Raw genomic sequence first — 19654 nt, forward strand, 5'->3', positions numbered from 1 at the left:
CAGCCATTGGGTAACCAGCCAATTATCATGAAAAGGAGGCAAAATTAACTGATGCTATGGGTAACTAATTTCAGTACTTTTATTCCTGCTTATTTAATAATCACTTAGATGCAGTCAAAATTCCCAAATAACCAAATGTAGCCTAGTGACAGGTGAGCTTCAACATCCCAGCTCTAGATGAACGGGTCTCACACTTGAGCATGGATTAGAATCACTTGCATGACTTGTGAACACACGCATTTGCTGGGCCCCACCTCGGGAGTTTCTGAGTCAGCAGGTGTCAGGTGGGACCCAGTAGTCTGCATTTCTAATAAGTCTCCAGGTGATGAAGATGTTGCTGTCCTTGGACCACTTTGAGAACCACTGATCTAGATCTGAGACCCTAGGGAAAGTACTTATCCTCTCTAAACCTCAGTTTACTTGCTGTAAAAGGGGAGTACTCAGAAGATTAAATAAAATGTTTATGGAGAACCTAGTGTTATGCCAACACTGGGTGCTCTATAAATGGTAGCTGTTATTACAATAACTCAAATTCAATTTCAGAATAAAAAATGCAAGCTAATTTGCCTATATGTGGCATATAAATTGCACATACCCACACTTTTACTTACATACCTAAACTATCTCATTTTAGACAAAATATCAGTTCTGCTTATAAAGCCTGTGATTTCAAAATGAGAAAAAAGCCAGCAATCCAGAAGAAATAGGCAACAAGCAGCCTGTGGGTTCTGCAGAGTTAACGTGTAAACATTTCTCATAAATCTCTCTTATTTGCTTGCACAGAACTTGTGTCTGTGTTTAGAGGGAAGGGGGCTGGTTAGGGGAGCTTCATCTCTCCACATTGCACAGCAGCAGGAAACTAGGGATCCCGGTAAGCAAAGATGATTTAAATCATGAAGACCTCTGAAATAATCCTGAGCATCAAGGATGAAAATCTCAAATTTATGGTCCCTTTTCCTTTCCACTGAAAACAGTCCAGCAGGGAAGAAAAGGAAGGAAAAGCTGAGATTGGCTGTGATTATTTCAGTTTTGAAGCAGCATTTGCCCTTCAAGTCTCCTCTCTCTTCATAAAGTCAACATCTCTAGGCCCAGCTTTCAAATCAAGTAAAAGATAGGGGAGGAAAGGGGGCAGAATTAGGGATGGGGGCAGGGCAGAAAGGGTATATCCCTGTCTCTCCACCTCCAAGGGGCAAAGCTTTTCTTTTCACTTGCTGTGTCTGGTAAACAGCTGGGTTCTCCTCTATCCCAGCTCCAGCAGAGGGGTAATGAGATTAGCATTCCCCACTTGCCCTCACACAGCCAGCCATCAGAAAACAGTAGCATCCTGTGATGTGTGGAGTCTACCACGCACACAGTGCTGAATCCCATATCTTCTGCATTTCCTGCAGGTGGTGGAGTCTTCCTACCAGTGTGAAGCTTCCATACTAAGAAGTCAGCCTGGAGAGAAATTTCAGGCTTGGCAGCTGAGCTTGGTAACTTTCCATTTGTGATTTGGGACAAATAAGTCTCATTTTCTGGTAGGTTATCAACTTTGTATATGTCATGATGATGAGAATATAAACAACAATAGAAGCTAACCTCTATTAAGTGCTTATTATGTACCAAATTTCTAATCTTTTCACATGCATAAACCTATTTAATCTTTACAACAATCTTATTAGGGAAATCAAGTCATCATTCCCATTTTACAGATGAGGAAACTGAGGCACACAAAGGTTAAGTAAATTGCCTAAGGGCACCTATCCAGAAAGCCCATGATCTTAATCACGCCACAAAGTCATCAAGTTTGATAGAGACTGGTTAGGGAGTCCTAATAGTCATGGTGAATATATTTTTAATACTGAAATCAGGACACTTAGGGGAGGATATAACTGAGACAGTCCTGGAAATTCAAGGATGTATGAGAAACCCCAAAATGCAGGTAGCTCAGGGACGGTGGAGAAGACCTTCTGTGGGAGAAATGAGGACCTTACAGCTGAGGATCCCAAAATGACCCTGCTTCAGATCCTTTGTGGTCTTAGCGTGTCTTTTGATCTTTCAGAATTTCAGTTACCTAACCTGTAAAAATGGACTGATGTGAGGACTAGGTTGTCTAAATTTTTTATACAGTGTTACAGAAATATCAGCTTTTATTGTTTCACGGCACATCAGCAAGTTTCTATACAGGGAGGCCTGGGAAAATCACACAGGGGCAGGATCCCTCAAGACTCATGACCCAAAGGGAGGACTAACAAAAGGAAGAACTCACCCCTGACATTGATAAAATGCTGTGTGAACACTGGCTCCTCCTCCCCAGCAGAAGTATCTAACTCATTCATTTCATTATTTATAATCATGACTGCCTAGAGCCTGACCATGTGCTTGTCTACATCATAATAATACAGGGCTTCAAAGTAATATGGAAATTTCACTCCCATCTGCTCACCTCAGTGCCCATCCTGGAAGGATTTCCTAGAGACCAAGATTGAGAGTTTAGCCAGTCTGTTAGTGGCACTATGAGGATGCTTCCAAGTCTTCAGTGTTTTCCAAAAGTGGTCCGATAGGTGCATTGATCCATCCATCTATCCACCCACCCACCCAATGTTTATTAAGTACCTACAATGTTCCAGTCACTGCATTAAGATGCTGGAGATGTCGGACGATCTCCTTTGACCAAGGCCTTCATCCGAATCTCAACTACCACCACAAAAATGGGGCACGTAGGGCACTTGAGGAATACAAGATGATGACCAGCCCTTCATCTTACTTCAGAGCAAATCCTAGGGTTCCCCATACCCTCCCTTTTATGGTCTCCAAAACTAGCTTCCCTCTGGATACGGATTTTAGGAAACTACACAGTTATCTCAAGATTCATTTAGGAAGAACTGGCTTCTTAAAAATATTAGGTTTTCCTATTAAGATTAAAAGATGGCTCTCTATTAATTTAGCTCTTCTTTAAGATATACTGATTTTTAATAAGTTAGATCTAGACTACCAGGTCACTATCTCGAGTTCTTTTTTAACAAAGCATATAAGAAACAAACAATTAATAATAATGAAATAGAAAAATACCAAAATCAGATCTTGAAAAGCACACCCTATCTCCTCCTCCAGGAGTCTCCATTCCACATCCTATTCAATTAATCAACCAAAATGTAAATAACACTTACTCAGGGCTGTCTGGATGTCCTTTTCTCCATTTTTCACTTCTGTCAAAAATCCCTTCAAAAATTTGAGACCTCTAAAACAAAAAAGAGGAAGAAATATTATTTTCAAAGTTCACTTATGTTGAATGGGTATGAATAAATGGCAGACATCAGCTTCTTTTTCAGTAGTATCTTGGGCACAGCAATAAACAAGTCAAGTCACATGGCAGTCCTTTCTAAGTTTCTTCCCTGTGATTTCCCTTTAGCTTGCTCTAGACGCTTCTTATCTGAAATACCTACACAGTGGTTTTCAAAATGTGGTCCCAGGACCAGCAGCTTCAGCATCACCTGGGAAGTTGTTAGAAATGCAAATTCTGGAGCTCCCCTCCAGACTTGCTGAATCAGAAATTGGGTTTTGGGTGGAGCAATCTGTGTTTTTTAATAAGCCCTCCAGGTGAATCTGATGCCATTACAGTTTGTGATCCACTGACTTAAAGACAAACCAATCGGCTTTACTGTCCTTTATCATTCCTATCTTATATATTCTATTAATATTAACAATGTTTATCACTATCAAGACAGAGGCAAAAAAAAGTCGATATTCTATTCTTCAGGCCTTCTAGAAAAGGCTATACATGGGTTACAGCTTTCACTCAGAAGTAGCCTCTTTTGCATAACAATTTTTTTTGGTAGGGGTAACATTTCAACTAAGCTGGATTTCAACTGCTGCCCCACCCCAGTTGCCTCACCTCTTCAGCCACAGGAGGGCTTCTGTAGCTGAGTTCCTAACCTGGGCTACATCGGCCTCCACTTCGTGCAGCACTATCTTCTGGAGTGTGGTAAACTCTTCTTTGTTGGTTATATACTTCTGATTTACTTTCTGCAGGAGAAGCAGGGAAATAACCTAAGTTAAAAGTGCTAAAGCTATCAAGCAAGTCAGTTTACTGTTGAGACCTAAGTTTGTCAACCAGGCCTCTAAGAAATTAAAATGAATTAAGCCTCTCTTACCTTCGTCCTTATGCTTTCCAAGTAATCTGTTTTATTTGTTTGAGGATTCTTATTAGGCTTAAGCTAGAATTAAATAGTTTCAGGGTTTTAAAGTACTGTTTTTAAAGTATTTTTTCCTCTGAGAAAGGTTCTTACAGCTGGCCTATACTTTTCATCCCGAGTATAAAACTCAACAATCATTTGCTTCTGAATGAGATTTCATGCAACTACTCCCTCCAAATATACAGTCTCCACGGAGACAAGCCAGTATATTCACCTTAATATTTCCAACTAGATCCATTTTAACAGGAGCAAACACTGTAGGGCCAAGTTTGTCTAGAAGAAAAGATTGAAAACATCTTTGAAAAAGCAATTTTTTCAAGTGGAAAATATTTTTTATAGTAGCAATGAATTTAACAGGCCCCCCCCACCCCCCCGCCAAACTTTTATTTTTTGCTTTTAAATCATTTTCTAAACATAAGCTTCAAAGGTTCCTGGCACACTGTCATTGCTTTTTTCTACTTCACTGCTCTGAAGTGAGTAACTATAATAAGGGCCTAAGGGCAGGTGAGGATAACCTTATAAGTTTAGAATGCGCATTGTAATCCTTAGGGCTGCACTGTTCCAATACGGTAGCCAGCGGATGTGTGGCTATTGAGCTCTTGGAATGTACCGATTCCAAACTGAAATATGCCATAAGTATAAATATATACCAGATTTCAAAGACTTAGTACCAAAAAAAGAATGCCAAATATCTCAATAATGATTCTTTTATATTGATTCCATGTTCAGATGATATATTGTATATACCAAGTTAGATACAATACATTATTAAAATTAGTTTTATCTGTTTTGCTTTACAATTTTAATATTCTTGCCAGAAAATATAAAATTATATATGTAGTCTGAATATTTTTGTTGGATAAGAGCAACTAAAAATAGTAACACAAAGGGGTATAGCCAAAAAGCCAAAAGAGAAAATATAATAAAATTCTAAAAAATACTTGACTCATCCAAAAGAAAGGCAGGAACAAAGATAGGTAGCTAAAAAGCTAAAAGAGGAAATAAAACAGAATACAAAAAAATAATTGATTAATTGGGTGGAAATCAAGAAAGGAGTAAACAAGGAAGAACACATGAGACAGACAATAAGTAGCAAGATGGTAGAAACAGACAGCAAGATAGCAGGCTTAAATTCATCCAAACAATGTAATTTATTACACTGAGTACAAGAAAAAAACATGATAATTTCAATAAACACAGAAAAATATATTTTATAAATTAACTCATTCATGATTGTAAAAAACAACTCAATGTACAAGTCAATTGTATCTATATGCTATTAATAAACAACTGGAAAATGAAATACTTTTCATGATAGCATAAAAAAACATAAAATTCTAAAAGTTATTCCTAACAAAAGATGTGTAAGACCTTTACACGATACAAAACGTTGTGAAAATAAAGACCTAAGTAAATGAGAGATACAGCACATTCATGGATTAAAAGACTCAATGTTGTTTAAGATGCCAATTTCCTACTAATTGGTTTACAGTTTCAATGTAATCCTAATCAAAATCCCAACAGGATTTTTTTTTTTTTAGAGAAATAGTAAGAAAATCACATATGTTTATTGAAAGGTTTTCAAGATTCATTACTTCAAAAAAAAAAATCACAATGGGACACATAGAACAAGCTCTCTTTTGTGTCTTATATAATACAGTATGTCTTATTCAGAAATGCCTCTATCTATTCAAAACAATCAGTTGGTAGTACTTATGTTTTACTTACTCTCACTAAGTTTTGAGTGGTTTACTGGCTTAGTACAGAAAACCAGTACATTTATCAGAATGCTGCATTTTACTATCTTACTCCTTTTTTTATTCCTAAACCATAGTCGTTTTCTGTCTCTGTGTATGTTTGGGATATATGTAATGAGATTTATTTTCATTTATACAGAGAAATATTTATGATTTCTCTGATTTTAAGGTTTAAGACTTAAGACTCCTGGCATCTTCATGATAAGAGGGATAACTTGTATTATTGGCCATAACTACTGGGTAGGATGGAATTGGAGTTACCTTGTAGCTCTTCCATCAGACTGCTATTCTATCCTGCCTCCTACTGTCATACATGCTTATCAAAGAATGTATGGTCCCAGGAATCCTACAGGAAAAAAAAATCCCCTTCAACCTCTAGTCCCAGTGTGTATATAGACTCTCCTTTCTTTGGCCAACTGGACCACGTGGAAGCCACCTGCATGCCCCCCTACTCTGTGGGCTCCATTTTGTCCTTGCTTATCCTATCCAGGAGAGTGAAGAGGAGTCATGGAAGGAGGATGGGAACTTTGATACCCTCCACACATCTTTGGAAAGGTCCACTCTAGTACACTGACCCCTGGATACAGTCTTAGTTTTTCTCTTTGATCTGTATCAGGGCTCTTCTTCCTCTCTGGGGTTGAATTAGTGGGATGGGCAGCTTTGCTTTTTCCCTTAAAGTAATGGGAAGCATGCATGGCCCATGATTCTCCCCCCGCAACCCCGTCACACACTGTATTTTATTTTTACAAGAGATAAATAAACTGACACCAAGCATTGTAAATGGATGACCACAACAAAAGCAACAATGATTGCAATTACCAAACATGAAACACACTCATACTATGTCATAATATTGACATTCATTTTAACAGCTAAAATTTATATGGACATGCAAAGGACCTAGAATTGCCAAAACATCTTGAAAAAGAAGAACAAAACTGGAAGAATACATTATCTGATTTCAAGCCTTACACAGTAATTAAGATACTATAATACTAGGATGAGGAAAAAAAACAGATGGTTGAAACAAAAGAGAGTCCAGAAATAGACCCACACTTATAGGGTCAACTGGTTTTCAAAGTGCTGCCAAGGTAATATAAAAGGGTAAAAAGATACTTTTTCAACAAATGGTTCTTGAACAACCAGATAAAGGAAAAAAAAAAAAAAAAAGAAGGAATCTCAACCCTTACCTCACACCACATAAAAAACTGATTCCAAGATGGATCACAGATGTAAACTTAAAATCAAAAATAAAAAGTGTAGAAGACAACACAGAAGACTATCTTCATGACCTTGGGGATAAGCAAAGATCTTTTAGGATACTGAAAGCACTAACTATAAAAGAAGAAAACACAGATAAATTGGATTTAATGAAAATTAAAAACCCTGCTCTTCAAAAGGCATCATTAAGAAAAGAAATGAACAAGTCATAGTCTGGGGGAAAATATTCATAATGAGTACGTCTAAAATGAAATGTTATTCAGAACATACAAAGAACTCTTTCAATTCAATAATAAAAAGAAAATTAACCAACTTTTAAAAATAGGTTAAAGATTTGAACAGACTTCACAATGGAAGAGATAGCAATGGTCGATAACCATATGAAAAAGTGCTCAACATCATTAGTCACCAGAGAAATACAAATTAAAGCCACCAAACACTCACAGAAATGGCTAAAACCAAAAATACTGACACCACCAAGTGCTAGTGAGGATGTGAAGCAACCAGAATATTCATATTTTGCTATTGGAAGTACACAATGGTACAACCACTCTTCATGAAATTACATGTATAAACCCTATGAATCAGCAATTCCACCCCTAGGTGTTTACTCAATAATGAAAACATGTGCCCACAGACACAAAAACGTTCAGAGCAATTTCACTTATAATAGCCCCAAACAAGAAACTACCCAAATGTTTATCAGTAGGAGAATGAATAAACAAAATGGGGTAGAGTCACTTAATAGAATACTATTCAGCAATAGAAAGGAATGAGCGACTAATACATGTAACAACAAAGGTGAAAACATTATACTATCAAGAGTATAATAATGCAAGAGTACGTAACATGATTCCACTTATGTAAAATTTTAGAACACGCAAAACTAATCTATGGTGACAGAAATCAGTATGGTTGCCTTGGGCTGGGTGACAGGTTGTGGACTGACTGGCATAGGGAACATTCTGGGGTGATGAAAACATTCTCTGCCTTGATAGAGATGTGGATTACATAGGTAGATGCATTTGTCAAAACTCACTGAATTATAACAGTTAAGTTCTATGCAAGATATACCTTGATTTAAAAAAGAGATACAGAGTTAAGTGGATTATATAGCAAATTTCAACACATTAGCAATTCCTGGTACTACTGGCTCTATAAAAAGTAAATGTAATTTAAACTTAAATAAAGTTATATATATATCTTTTTTTAATCTGAAAAAAGTTTTAGCTGGTAAAATGTTTTTTCATAGTACCAACAGATTTGAAGATCTGTTCCTCAACGATTTTCACTTTTGCTCTTAAGTAAGATTTCTAGAAAACAGAATTCCCTTTTTTCATTACACAACTCTAAGATCAATATTAATCATAATTAGAAATGAAATGGAAATATGTAATAATGCTTAAGGTCACACAGTTTTAACTATATGTGCCTAGTGATATGAAGAGGTAGATAAGAAGGGTCATCTCACTGTACACATAGTTCAGCATATTTCTACTACAAAATAACTGCAGTGAAACAGATTCTAGAGACTATGAATTTAAGGCAAATCCAGCAATCTTACCTAATACTGGAACCACAGCATAACATGATGCTAAGAATGCTTCTGTGGGAATGCCACTGTCTTCCAGAAGTTCAATGTCACTAAAGCTAAACAATTTGGTGATACAGAGGAGGAAAGATTGAAAACACAACATTAGCATGCTCTGCAGTTCAGAGGCAGTCATGAAAACAGCTGCCCCTCTGTAGGTCAAATCATGTAACTTCATCTCACAAATATGCCCCAGTGACTGTTCTTCTATTATAACACAGTCTAATAAAATCATTTTCCAAAGACAATCCACCAAAGCAAGCTAAAACTTGTTGACAGAGTATACTCTCACAATCCAGTTCCTTCTCATCCACTGCTTCAGGCAAGGTGAACAGTAAAGCAGATGCTTGGTATGCCACATTCTCTATTCTGTTAGGATACGCCATCCCCTGAAAGGAACACCAACATTGACTTTCCAGAAGGAAAGCTCGTATCCAACTGTCAGTGATGTTAGAGAGTACAGAATACCTGGTGTTCATGGTACTAAAGAAAGTTGGGATGACTTCTTGGCCTTCTTCCCAGTGGGCTTCTGGAGAGCTGCTTGAGGAGTGGGATTCAGACTGTGCCAAGTGGCTGTCATGATTTCCCAGGTTTTCCTCTCCATCTTCCTTTATCATTTCACGTTGGACTGTAAAGCAGGAGATACCTATTACTAACCTTTTATTTATGTATTATAAGATTACTATATATATTCATTGTTGAACATTTTTAACACAGAAAAGTATACAGAAAGAAAAATCAGTGAAATACTATACATATACACACAAACAAAATTGAGTTTAAATACGTGTAGATTTTCATCCAGCCTGTTTTCACTGAACGGTATATCATGACTATTTTCATTATCATTCAATACTCTTCAAAACATGGTTTTAATGACCATGTAATATTGAATCATGTTTATGTGGCGGGCATTGAGGTAGTTTCTAAAATTTCAGTATTATAAATAGAGTTGAGCCTCATTATTAGTGTATTCTGTCTTTGTGGATTTGCCTACTTGCTGAAGTTTATTTGTAATACTAAAATCAACACTCATGGCACTCTTGCAGTCATTTTGGATATGTGCAGAGTGGTGAAAAAATTTGAGTTACCTGACACGCATGTTCCCAGCTGAGGTCGAACAAGGTGACACTCTGCCTTCTTGTTTCACCTTTCATACTGTACGCAAATGTGTTTATTTAGTGCCATTTTTTTTTTTTGCATTCTTGTGCATTTTGTTGTTGATTTTGCTGTTTAAAAGGACCCCCAAGTGTAGTGCTGCCTAGTGTTCCTAAGCACAAGAAGGCTGTGATGTGCCTTATGGAAAAACACGTGTTATATAAGCTTATATAAGATAAGCTTCGTGGGCTTCCCTGGTGGCGCAGTGGTTAAGAGTCCGCCTGCCGATGCAGCGGATGTGGGTTTGTGCCCCGGTCCGGGAGGATTCCACGTGCCGCGGAGCGGCTGGGCCTGTGAGCCATGGCCGCTGGGCCTAGGCCACAGCAGTGAGAGGCCCGCGTACCGCAAAAAAAAAAAAAAAAAAAGAGATAAGCTTCGTTCAGGCATGAGTTATAGTGCTGTTGGCCATGGGTTCAATGTTAATGAGTCAACAATATATATAAACAAGGTATCTTTTTTTTTTTCCTTTAGGAGTAGGGACTCTTTTCTTTTTAATTTTTATTGGAGTATAGTTGATTTACAATGTTGTGTTAGTTTCAGGTGTACAGCAAAGTGAATCAGTCATACATATACATATATCCACTCTTTTTTAGATTCTTTTCCCATAGGCCATTACAGAGTACTGAGTAGAGTCCCCTGTGCTATACAGTAGTTCCTTATTAGTTACCTATTTTATATATAGTAGTATGTATATGTCAATCCCAATCTTCCAATTTATCCCTCTCCCCAACAAGGTGTCTTTAAACAGAAACACACAAAACAACAATATGTTCTGATCAGTTGATGAAAATGTGGAAAGAGGCTTGCGGGAACCTAACCATGTATTTCCCTAGGAGCAACGGTTCGGTATTTTCTAATTCAGTGTTTGCAGTGACTTTATAGAACAAAACTACCATGAGTAATGAGAATTAACTGTAATGTCATAAAGGACATCCCTGTCCATATATATTTGTCTTTAAATCTGACTATTCCCTGAGGACAAATTCCTAGAAAAAAATTATTGGGTCAAATAAATAATAGTACTGTTTTAACAGAAATTCTCCTGTCTATTATTTACTCAAGGGATAAGACTTCAGTGATGTATGGATTGCTTGCTGCAGGTTAACAGCTATGAAAATGCATCTTTTCTTCCCCCCACTCACCAGAGGAGATGAGGAGGAAACTTTAAAAAAATTTTTATTTTCAAACTATTTAATACACACTTATAACACAATTAAAAACTCTAAGATGATTGTCATGGACTGATCTGAAGTTGGTTTTAGTAGTTAGAGCCAATGAGATTAGTAAATCGAAAAGGGCAGCACTTTCAACTACAGGTTATTACCTAAAACTTGGGAATTTGGCTTGATGAACACAGAGACGGCCAGGCGAAAGTCTGATGGTGGTTGGTGAACTCGGACATCCTCAGGCCTCACCAGAAACCAGGAGGATGGAAAACTGAACTGCCATAACTCTGCAGACTCTTAAGTCTCACATCATAGTCTATGTTCAATGGACTTTGAAATTCTGAGCAGAAGGCCCTAATACTCATACTCTCTAAAAAGTCAGCACAGACAGCTACAGCTCACTGAAGCCCATGGACATCACAGCTAAGAACAGTGAGTGGAAAACTCCTCTTCATTCTGCCTTTTCAATAGGGGGGTCAGGTGGGATGGCAGAACGTTTTCAAGTGAACTCTGTTATCTTACGAACAGCTGCCTCGGGAGCTACCTAGCACGCTGTCTTGAGGTCAGTCCCTATCAAGTGTCGCATCATGGATAATGAATCAAAGCCCCATGATCCTTTTATTCAATGGTTTGCCTCACATCTTTTTTGTTTTTACCTGTTATATTATCATCTGTATTTTCTTCACTTGATATGCTGCGATCTGTCTCTGCAGGTTTCAAACATAAGGAGCTCTTGTTTTTCATTAGGATTTCTTCATCATCATTTATTTCCATATGTAAAGATCCATTCTCACAACTGTTTAACTCTGTTTGCCTAAAATTTTTTTAAAAGGAAAAAAGCCAAGAAGTCCAATTATTTGGTCACAAATAGACTGCACAGATAGATCCTATTCTGAGGGATGGGGAAGGGTCCACAACCACAATTACCAACTCCTTTTAACACTGATTGAAAAACAGAACTGTTAAATCAAGCCAAATCTCTCACCCCACCCTCCTGCCTCAAAGGCGGGTATCCTCCTGTCCTGGGAGCAGGCCTGTCTCCAGGCTGAAGTTCAGAGACCAAAGAGCCATTCATGGCTCTTCATGCACCCTCAGCTGACTCCAACTTCCTGCTCCCCACCAGCAACAGGAAATATTCACTGAGAGCACCTGGGTTTTCAATCAGCTTTTCTACAGGTACCACATTCAACACTTTTTCTCACTTGCCTCAGCTTCTCCCTGGAAGGTTTTTTCCTCTCTCCTCACCTCTCAAATCACTGGCCACTTCCATTTGTTTGCCTAGCAGTTAACTGTCTAGAAGCCACAGCTGTGGTCAAGGAAGACAAAAAAAAAAAAAAAAAAAAAACCGCAGGAGGACACAATACATCCTGAGTATCTGTTGCTCTTTAAGGTAACATAAAAGGCTATTTAACATGCAAGTGAAATAACTGATTCTGTTAAAGGGACAATCATAACATCTTATTATAAATAACTAGACTCAGCCAAATTAGAACAAAACCATTTTCTTCTAATACGAATAAAGGGAAAAGGTCCAAGCTACATGTGGACTCCAGGAAAAGCATTTGTTTTTCTAAAAAAATACCGTATTTCAACTTGGCAATTAAAAATATAGGAGTATATTGATGAAATACCTCAAAAGAAAAAAAAATCTACAAAGATGTTCCTAGTAGAAATATTTAGATCAGGAGAAAATTATTAACCAAATTGGGGAACAATCCTTGTACTAAAGAAACAAACAACTGTATATAAAGAGATGAAAATATTAAATAACAACTTGAAAGGACAAATACATGGACAATGTCAAAATACAGGAATGCTTATATGAAATAATAACTGAATAAAGACCCTAAATAATAGGAACACAACTGTGTAAACGTGTACTTTTTTTCAGTAGTTCAGATTTTGATATTATGTTCTTTTTCCAACCTGTAAAGCTACCTAGGGTTTTTATTTTTCAATGAAACAAAATAGCACTGTCTTTTCTGATAAAACCACATTTAAATCAATGCTCGGCTCCTTCACAAGAGAGGAGGTTCCAATACTCAGTACAACAGAGAAATGAAAAGTTATTAGCTGTGGTGGGTGAGATCCATATCCTGGGGAAATGCAAACATCTTCCCTAGTAGTCAGTGCTGAATGAAAGATTTGCAGTGCTTCAGGGTCACCTCTGGTATCATCTCAAACCATGAGAAAAACCACCACATGATTTCTTTTCTTTTCTTTTTAAAATTTATTTATTATTTTTGGCTGTGTTGGGTCATTGTTGCTGCACATGGGCTTTCTCTAGTTGCAGCGAGCAGGGGCTACTCTTTGTAGCTGTGCATGGGCTTCTCAATGCGGTGGCTTCTCTTGTTGCGGAGCACGGGCTCTAGAGCACGTGGGCTTCAGTAGATGCGGCGCGTGGGCTCTAGAGCACAGGCTCAGTAGTTGTGGCACACGGGCTTAGTTGCTCCGCGGCAAGTGGGATCTTCCCGGACTAGGGCTCGAACCCGTGTCCCCTGCATTGGCGGGCGGATTCTTAACCACTGCACCACCAGGGAAGCCCACCATGTAATTTCTTAAAAAAAAAAAAACAAGGAATACCAATATCCTTATTTTTATATTTTTAGAAAGAAGAAAAAACAAAAAATGTTACGGTACCTTTCCAATGAATTATGAATTGGTACAATAGGATGTTTCATCTTTAAAAGAAGCAAAGAAAAGAAAATTCACATGTTAAACTCCCAACAGAATATATTTAGAGTTTTATCACATATGAAAGTGGTAAATATGATCATAACACACACTGCCCCACTCAAGAGGAATAATTTTAGGTCTTCCCAAAAGAAAGGAGTCATTGATCCCAACCAGTCTCAAATAAGGATACCCAAATTTCTAAGAAAAAGGAAGATGGTCTTTTGAAGGGCCTAATTACCGTATTTATACCCTTGGTGGTTAGCTTTCTTGTAATTACTATTACACTCATTAAATATTATTAAATACCAAACTATGATACAGCATTGTATTAAACACTGGAAGCATAAAGGTAAACAGTATGGGGTTCTTGCCCTTAAGGTACTTTCAATATAGAATAAGGCTAAAATAGGGGTATGCGTAGAGGAGGAACTCTTAGCCCAACTAAGGGATTCAGGGAAAGAGAGATTAAATTTTAAAGGATGAATAAGAGCTAAGCAGGGAAAGACAGGTGAGAAGGGCATTCTTGGTACTGGGAAATGGCCCAAAGAAGTGGGGGAGCTTACAAGCAGTTAATACGTTCAAGCCAGGTTATGAAAAAGAAAGAGGTTGGTGATGTGGGAAGGGGCTAAGACGTTTTGACTTTAAGCTGTAGGCAATGAGGGAGCCACTAAAAGTTTTAGGTGAAGTGGCCCAATTTACACTGCATGAACAGAAACACTGTAGGCTGCCTGGAAGAGTCGAGTTGAAGGCAACTAGTTAGAAGGCTATCACCAATCTCAACAAGACTCCCTGGACAAGGAGGCTGGAGACAAGAAACTAGCTACATCAGAGAGAGACATGTTCAGGTGGTAAAACTGCCAACACTAACTGACTGGATACGAGGGACTAAGGGCATATATAATAGTGGACATAAAAGGAAGTCCACTACAAAAATGTCTTTATCAAGTTGCCAAAGGGTGATGGAGAACTTAGCTCAGTATATCACTTTCTTAGCTTTTCATCATGCCCTACTGCAGCCAAGCTGACCTGGTCTGTTACCTTGTTGGACTTGAGCATGGCCAGCTGGGGTGATCCTGGGGGAGTGCGGTAGAGCAGCTCAGAAGTGAAGGCTGCGTTTGCGATCTGCATGCATTCTTCCAACGTCTTCAGAAAAGTATTGCAGGTTGATTTCAGCAGAGTTCCCACATCAATTCCCTCCTACAAAACAACCAGGGTGAAGACTCCTTTACCTTGCCAAAAAGGAAAAAGCCCAGTTGTGGAATGTCCTTAGAGGTTTTATCCAGCTAATGACGGGTGATAACAATAATCGTGTACCCGTCTATTTTGCTGGACAAATATGGGTATCAGTTATAAAAGAAAAAGACTGAGCAAGTCCAACTTATCTATTAATCATACTCAAGCCTAACCCTCCATCTGCCCTTCATGCTCACCCACCACTCCAACTGAAGGCAACGACTTCTCTCAACTCAACAACACTATATGACAGCAGTATGTCAGGTGCTAGGCGCTGAGCCCTTGTGGAGTTTGCGGTCTCTAAGGGGTGGCAGACACCAAACAGAATTACATGGACTGAAGACCAGGGGGATCAATGGAAAAATGTCTCCCACTGTCTGAGTAAAAATGAAGTTCTAGAATAGAAGCATTAGAAACCACAAATCACAGTACAGATGAGTCTTTCAGTACAGATGAGTCTAAGAGGTTTCAGCAACTGGAATTATTCTGAATATCTAATCATTTTTTTCTCCAAGTTATTTCACTTGCTCAGGTTGTTTTTCCTCTGGATATTGATATTGATAAGTTGTTCAGGAAACGGAGGCTACCCCCTGACTAGAGAGTTTGGTAACCACATCTTAGTGGCATTAGAGTTACCAGATTGGGCCCAAGATGGAGTCACTCATGCTAAGTCTCACAACAGCAAACCAAAAACTTATCCAAGTTTCTATGCTGGGCTCTCCCAGAAAAGGCAGGCCTAGGTCAACCAATCAGTGCTTGCCTGCTCAGCACAAGTTAGTGTACTGACCTGGCTCCAAGACTTCCCTTTGCTCCATATAAGAAAAGTAACCCTGCTTTAACCATTCAGCGAATGCCCAGTATAACTTCCTTGTTCCTGCTCACTTTGGTCCATAAAGATCTCTAGCCTGGTATAGCTCTTCACAGCTCCTTTCTACCTGCTAGACTGGACGCTGCCCGATTTATGAATTGCTGAATAAAGCTAATAAGATCTTTAAATTTTACTCAGTTGAATTTTGTTCTTTCGCCATAGCCTCTGTATTTTCCTCAATTTTGTATTTCTAACAAGCTAGATGTTACTGGTCGTGAACCACTATTTTTCAGACACCAATTACAATGTGTGGTTTTTTTCCACACTACCAAGAAATTCCTGGACACCAGCCGGGTGTCTTACAATTCTGACACAATTTACCTGGAAATAGTGTCAGATCTCACAGGTTAAGCGCTCAGTCCTACAAGATTGCTCCCCACCCCCACTTCAGACACCAATGGCAAGTTCAGGGTGTCACTTGTGCTACTGACTGACCCACTCTAGACTGAAGATTCCAACAACCCCCTCCTTGTGTTTAATTACTTTGCCAGAGCAGCTCACAGAACTAAAAGAAACATTTAACTTATTAGACTGCCAGCATATTATAAAAGCATATAACTCAGGAACAGCCAGATGGAAGAGATGCATAGGGCAAGGCATGTGGGAAGGGGCTTGGCGCTTCCATGCTCCCTGAGTATGCCACTCTCCCCAGTCAACACATATTCACCAACTCGGGAGCTCTCCAAACCCCATGCTGTGGGTTATGGAAGCTTCGTTAAATGGGCACGATTGATTAAATCATTGGCCAAGGGTGACTGAAGTCAATCTTCAGTCCCTCTCCCCTCCCAGGAGGGGAGGGGGTAGGAACGAAAGTTCCAACCCTCTAATCACTTGCTTGGGTCTACAGTCAACCAGAGCCTCTATCCTTAGTATTTTCCAATTAACATAACAAAGACACTTTTTATCACCTGGAAATTCCAAGGGTTATTTTTTGGAGCTCTGTGCCAAAAACTAGACAAAGACCAAACATATATTTCTTATTATAAATCACAATATCATAACCACAGTTTCATAAGCAAGTTCCCAAGGCACTTACTATAAACACTTCCTAGAATTAAACATTGCTGTGTTCACTTTTTCCCTTCCTACTAGAACAGGGCTTCTCTACCTTGGCATCACTGGCATTTGGGGCTGGCTTACTGGAGCAGGGGATATAGGGGGAGTGGCTCTCCTATCCATTGCAGATATTAAGCAGCGTCCGGCCTCTACCCCTTAGATGCCAACAGCACTCCCCCAGTAGTGACAACCAAAAGTGTCTCAGACGTTGCCCAATGTCTCCTGAGGAGCAAAACTGCTCTGGGTTGAGAATCAATGCTCTAGTCTCTAACATCCCAAAAGCAGGACTGAAGTGTTTTGGTACCCCTCTCGTCTCCCTCCCGCAGCACAGTATCTTGTACACGATAGGCAGTTGCTGAATGAGTAAGAGAGACCCCCAAAAAGTGAGTGAAAGTGAGTTAAACCACCTTTATTAGAAAAACTTAGAGCACATATATTACTAGTAGCATAGTGATACACTACCTAAGAAAAGTAATTTAAAACCATTAATTATAATCTACAGATTCTTCATTTTGTGGGCACTGTTTTTCAGATAACTTCTCTGAGAGCAGAGCAGAGACCCCTCTCTGGTTAATGTGAACCATTCAATACATAGCTTAACACCAGATAGATCTTTTAATATATGTTTTAGAATGAGTAAATAACAATTTCATTAATAAATGATAAAAATCGCAATCCTTGCTGATGATGGAGAGAAATAAAGCTGTGTCTCTATCTTTGAAAGCACTAGTCTCTACTCAAGCAGAACATCTATTACGGTGAAATAAAATCCTGTTACAGTCTCATCAGAGGTGACAGACACATATTACTGACAGACATGATGCTGTCACCTTAGGAGCCACATGCGTAGTATAGAAATGGCTCTGCCAGACAGCTAAGGCTATATTTTAGAAAGTTATGCAAACTGGGGAGACACATATTTTAGTACATCAGTACTAAAGTTAAAAGTTCCAAAATTATCGATTAATTAATCCTGAATTCATCCCAGGAAGGAAAACTATATGCTTCCATATGCTGAAATGCACACACTTCTTCTCTTTGTTGAAGTCTGTCACTTTTTTTCTCTGAAAAACAGTAAATTCCAAGGTAGGGATTATGTGAGAATAAGCAGCACCTGTAAGCAACATCTGGGGCTACTTGTCACGTGGCTAAGAAGAATGGTATTTTACCTCAGAATTGGACACACCAGTTGCGGTCACTTCTTTTGTTTTATCTACTTGCTGAACAAGAAGATCACAGTAGAGTCTTAGTTCCGACATTTTAGTTTTCAAGTTATCAGTGTTTTCAGCAAACTCTAAATAACAAAATGATGAAAACGTAATTTAATTCCCAGAATAAATAACTGATATACTAGTTAGCATACTATACAGATAAGTGAAATATAATCTATGCCTAAAGTCAGACGTTTATAGTATGGGTTACAGATATGACATATTTGAAGTTATGGGAGCAAGAAAAAGAGAAAAAGGAGATTTCTAGTCTTCTGAAGTAATCTACATTATTTCTTGAGCCAACATATTTAATGATCACCAGTACAGGAAGAAGGAGACAGTATACCTCTGATCCACTTGTGTCAGAACTGGGAACAGTCAAGGGTTCAGGGTTTTGGTCTCAGTTCTGCCACAGTTTTCCTATCTGTAAAATGGGGTCACAGCTATCTATCCAGTGCTCAAAACTGGGAAACAGTGTTCTGTAACATGCAATTACCACTAATAAGACAGCTTGTGAATTCAGAGGACTGGTCCAGCATGCTGCCTGGCAAGGCGAACGGCACCCTCTGCACACCTGCTGCTCCTTCATTAGCACGGCACTCCAGCCATCCTGGCGCTGAGGGCTCGGCTACAATCGTAACCGCCTCTGCTTGCTTCTCCGTGAAAAAGCTGCACATTACCACCTGATCTGAGTCAGAGCTGACAATGTCTAGCATTTGCTCTCGACTTAGCATTGAAAAACAACCAACAAATAGGTCATTTTACTGTGTCTACTTGAAGAGTTAAGCACATCTGCCATATGTGTCATGAGAAAGGTCCCCTGAAACACTTGTTCCCAGAGGCCCCTCTCTCCCACCAATCTTTTCAGGTGTACATTCGAGGCTGGGGGGCTGGGAAGGCAGAGCTCAGGCAGTAAGCCCTGGCACTCGTGACCCAGGCAAAATAGAAGGTTATGCCGTGGTTCTCAGGAGACCTAATGATGTTGAGTCAACGAGCATTAAGCAGCAGCAACCTGACAATTAAGTATCCATCTACCCCAGGAACAGGGCGGGGAAAGCGGGCTGTTACTGCAGGAAATACCAGATCCAAGGCTTCTCTGGCTCAGCTACTCTTTACTAAAAGTCAACTTTGTGCCAGACGAGGTACCTCATGGTAATCCTTCTAAGATAGGTAATTACCTCTTTTCAAAATATAAGGAAACTGAAGATTAGAGAGGTTAAGTGACCTATGTCAAGGTCACAAAGCCATGATTTGAACCCAGTTGTATCTGGCTCTAAAACCTGCATTCTTTCTACTATGACATGCTAAGAAAGAAGAGTCAGGTATAGACTGTTTAAGGTCCACTGAGATATACAGCACTTGCATGATATAAAAAGCTGGCTATGGGGGCTTCCCTGGGGGCGCAGTGGTTGAGAATCTGCCTGCCAAAGCAGGGGACACTGGTTCGAGCCCTGGTCTGGGAAGATCCCACATGCCGCGGAGCAACTAGGCCCGTGAGCCATGGCCGCTGGAGCCTGCGCGTCCAGAGCCTGTGCTCCGCAA

General features: G+C 39.2%; 1 protein-coding gene across 4 annotated transcripts in view; it reads right to left on the reverse strand.

The window, feature by feature from the left end:
• Nucleotides 1-19654, reverse strand: part of PLEKHA8 (pleckstrin homology domain containing A8) — a 95403-nt gene that overhangs the window by 12312 nt on the left and 63437 nt on the right. For all 4 annotated transcript variants that reach the window (XM_060305468.1, XM_060305469.1, XM_030857435.2 and 1 more), the window contains exons 4-12: nucleotides 18071-18195; nucleotides 14783-14941; nucleotides 13709-13749; nucleotides 11725-11882; nucleotides 9213-9372; nucleotides 8718-8803; nucleotides 4390-4448; nucleotides 3875-4005; nucleotides 3150-3220 (exon numbers count right to left, since the gene is read on the reverse strand). In XM_060305468.1, the coding sequence (XP_060161451.1) occupies nucleotides 3150-3220; nucleotides 3875-4005; nucleotides 4390-4448; nucleotides 8718-8803; nucleotides 9213-9372; nucleotides 11725-11882; nucleotides 13709-13749; nucleotides 14783-14941; nucleotides 18071-18195 (990 nt within the window). The remainder of the gene's footprint in view (nucleotides 1-3149; nucleotides 3221-3874; nucleotides 4006-4389; nucleotides 4449-8717; nucleotides 8804-9212; nucleotides 9373-11724; nucleotides 11883-13708; nucleotides 13750-14782; nucleotides 14942-18070; nucleotides 18196-19654) is intronic.

The sequence above is a fragment of the Globicephala melas genome, chromosome 9 (assembly GCF_963455315.2).
Source record: "Globicephala melas chromosome 9, mGloMel1.2, whole genome shotgun sequence".
Classification (NCBI taxonomy): Eukaryota; Metazoa; Chordata; class Mammalia; order Artiodactyla; family Delphinidae; genus Globicephala; species Globicephala melas.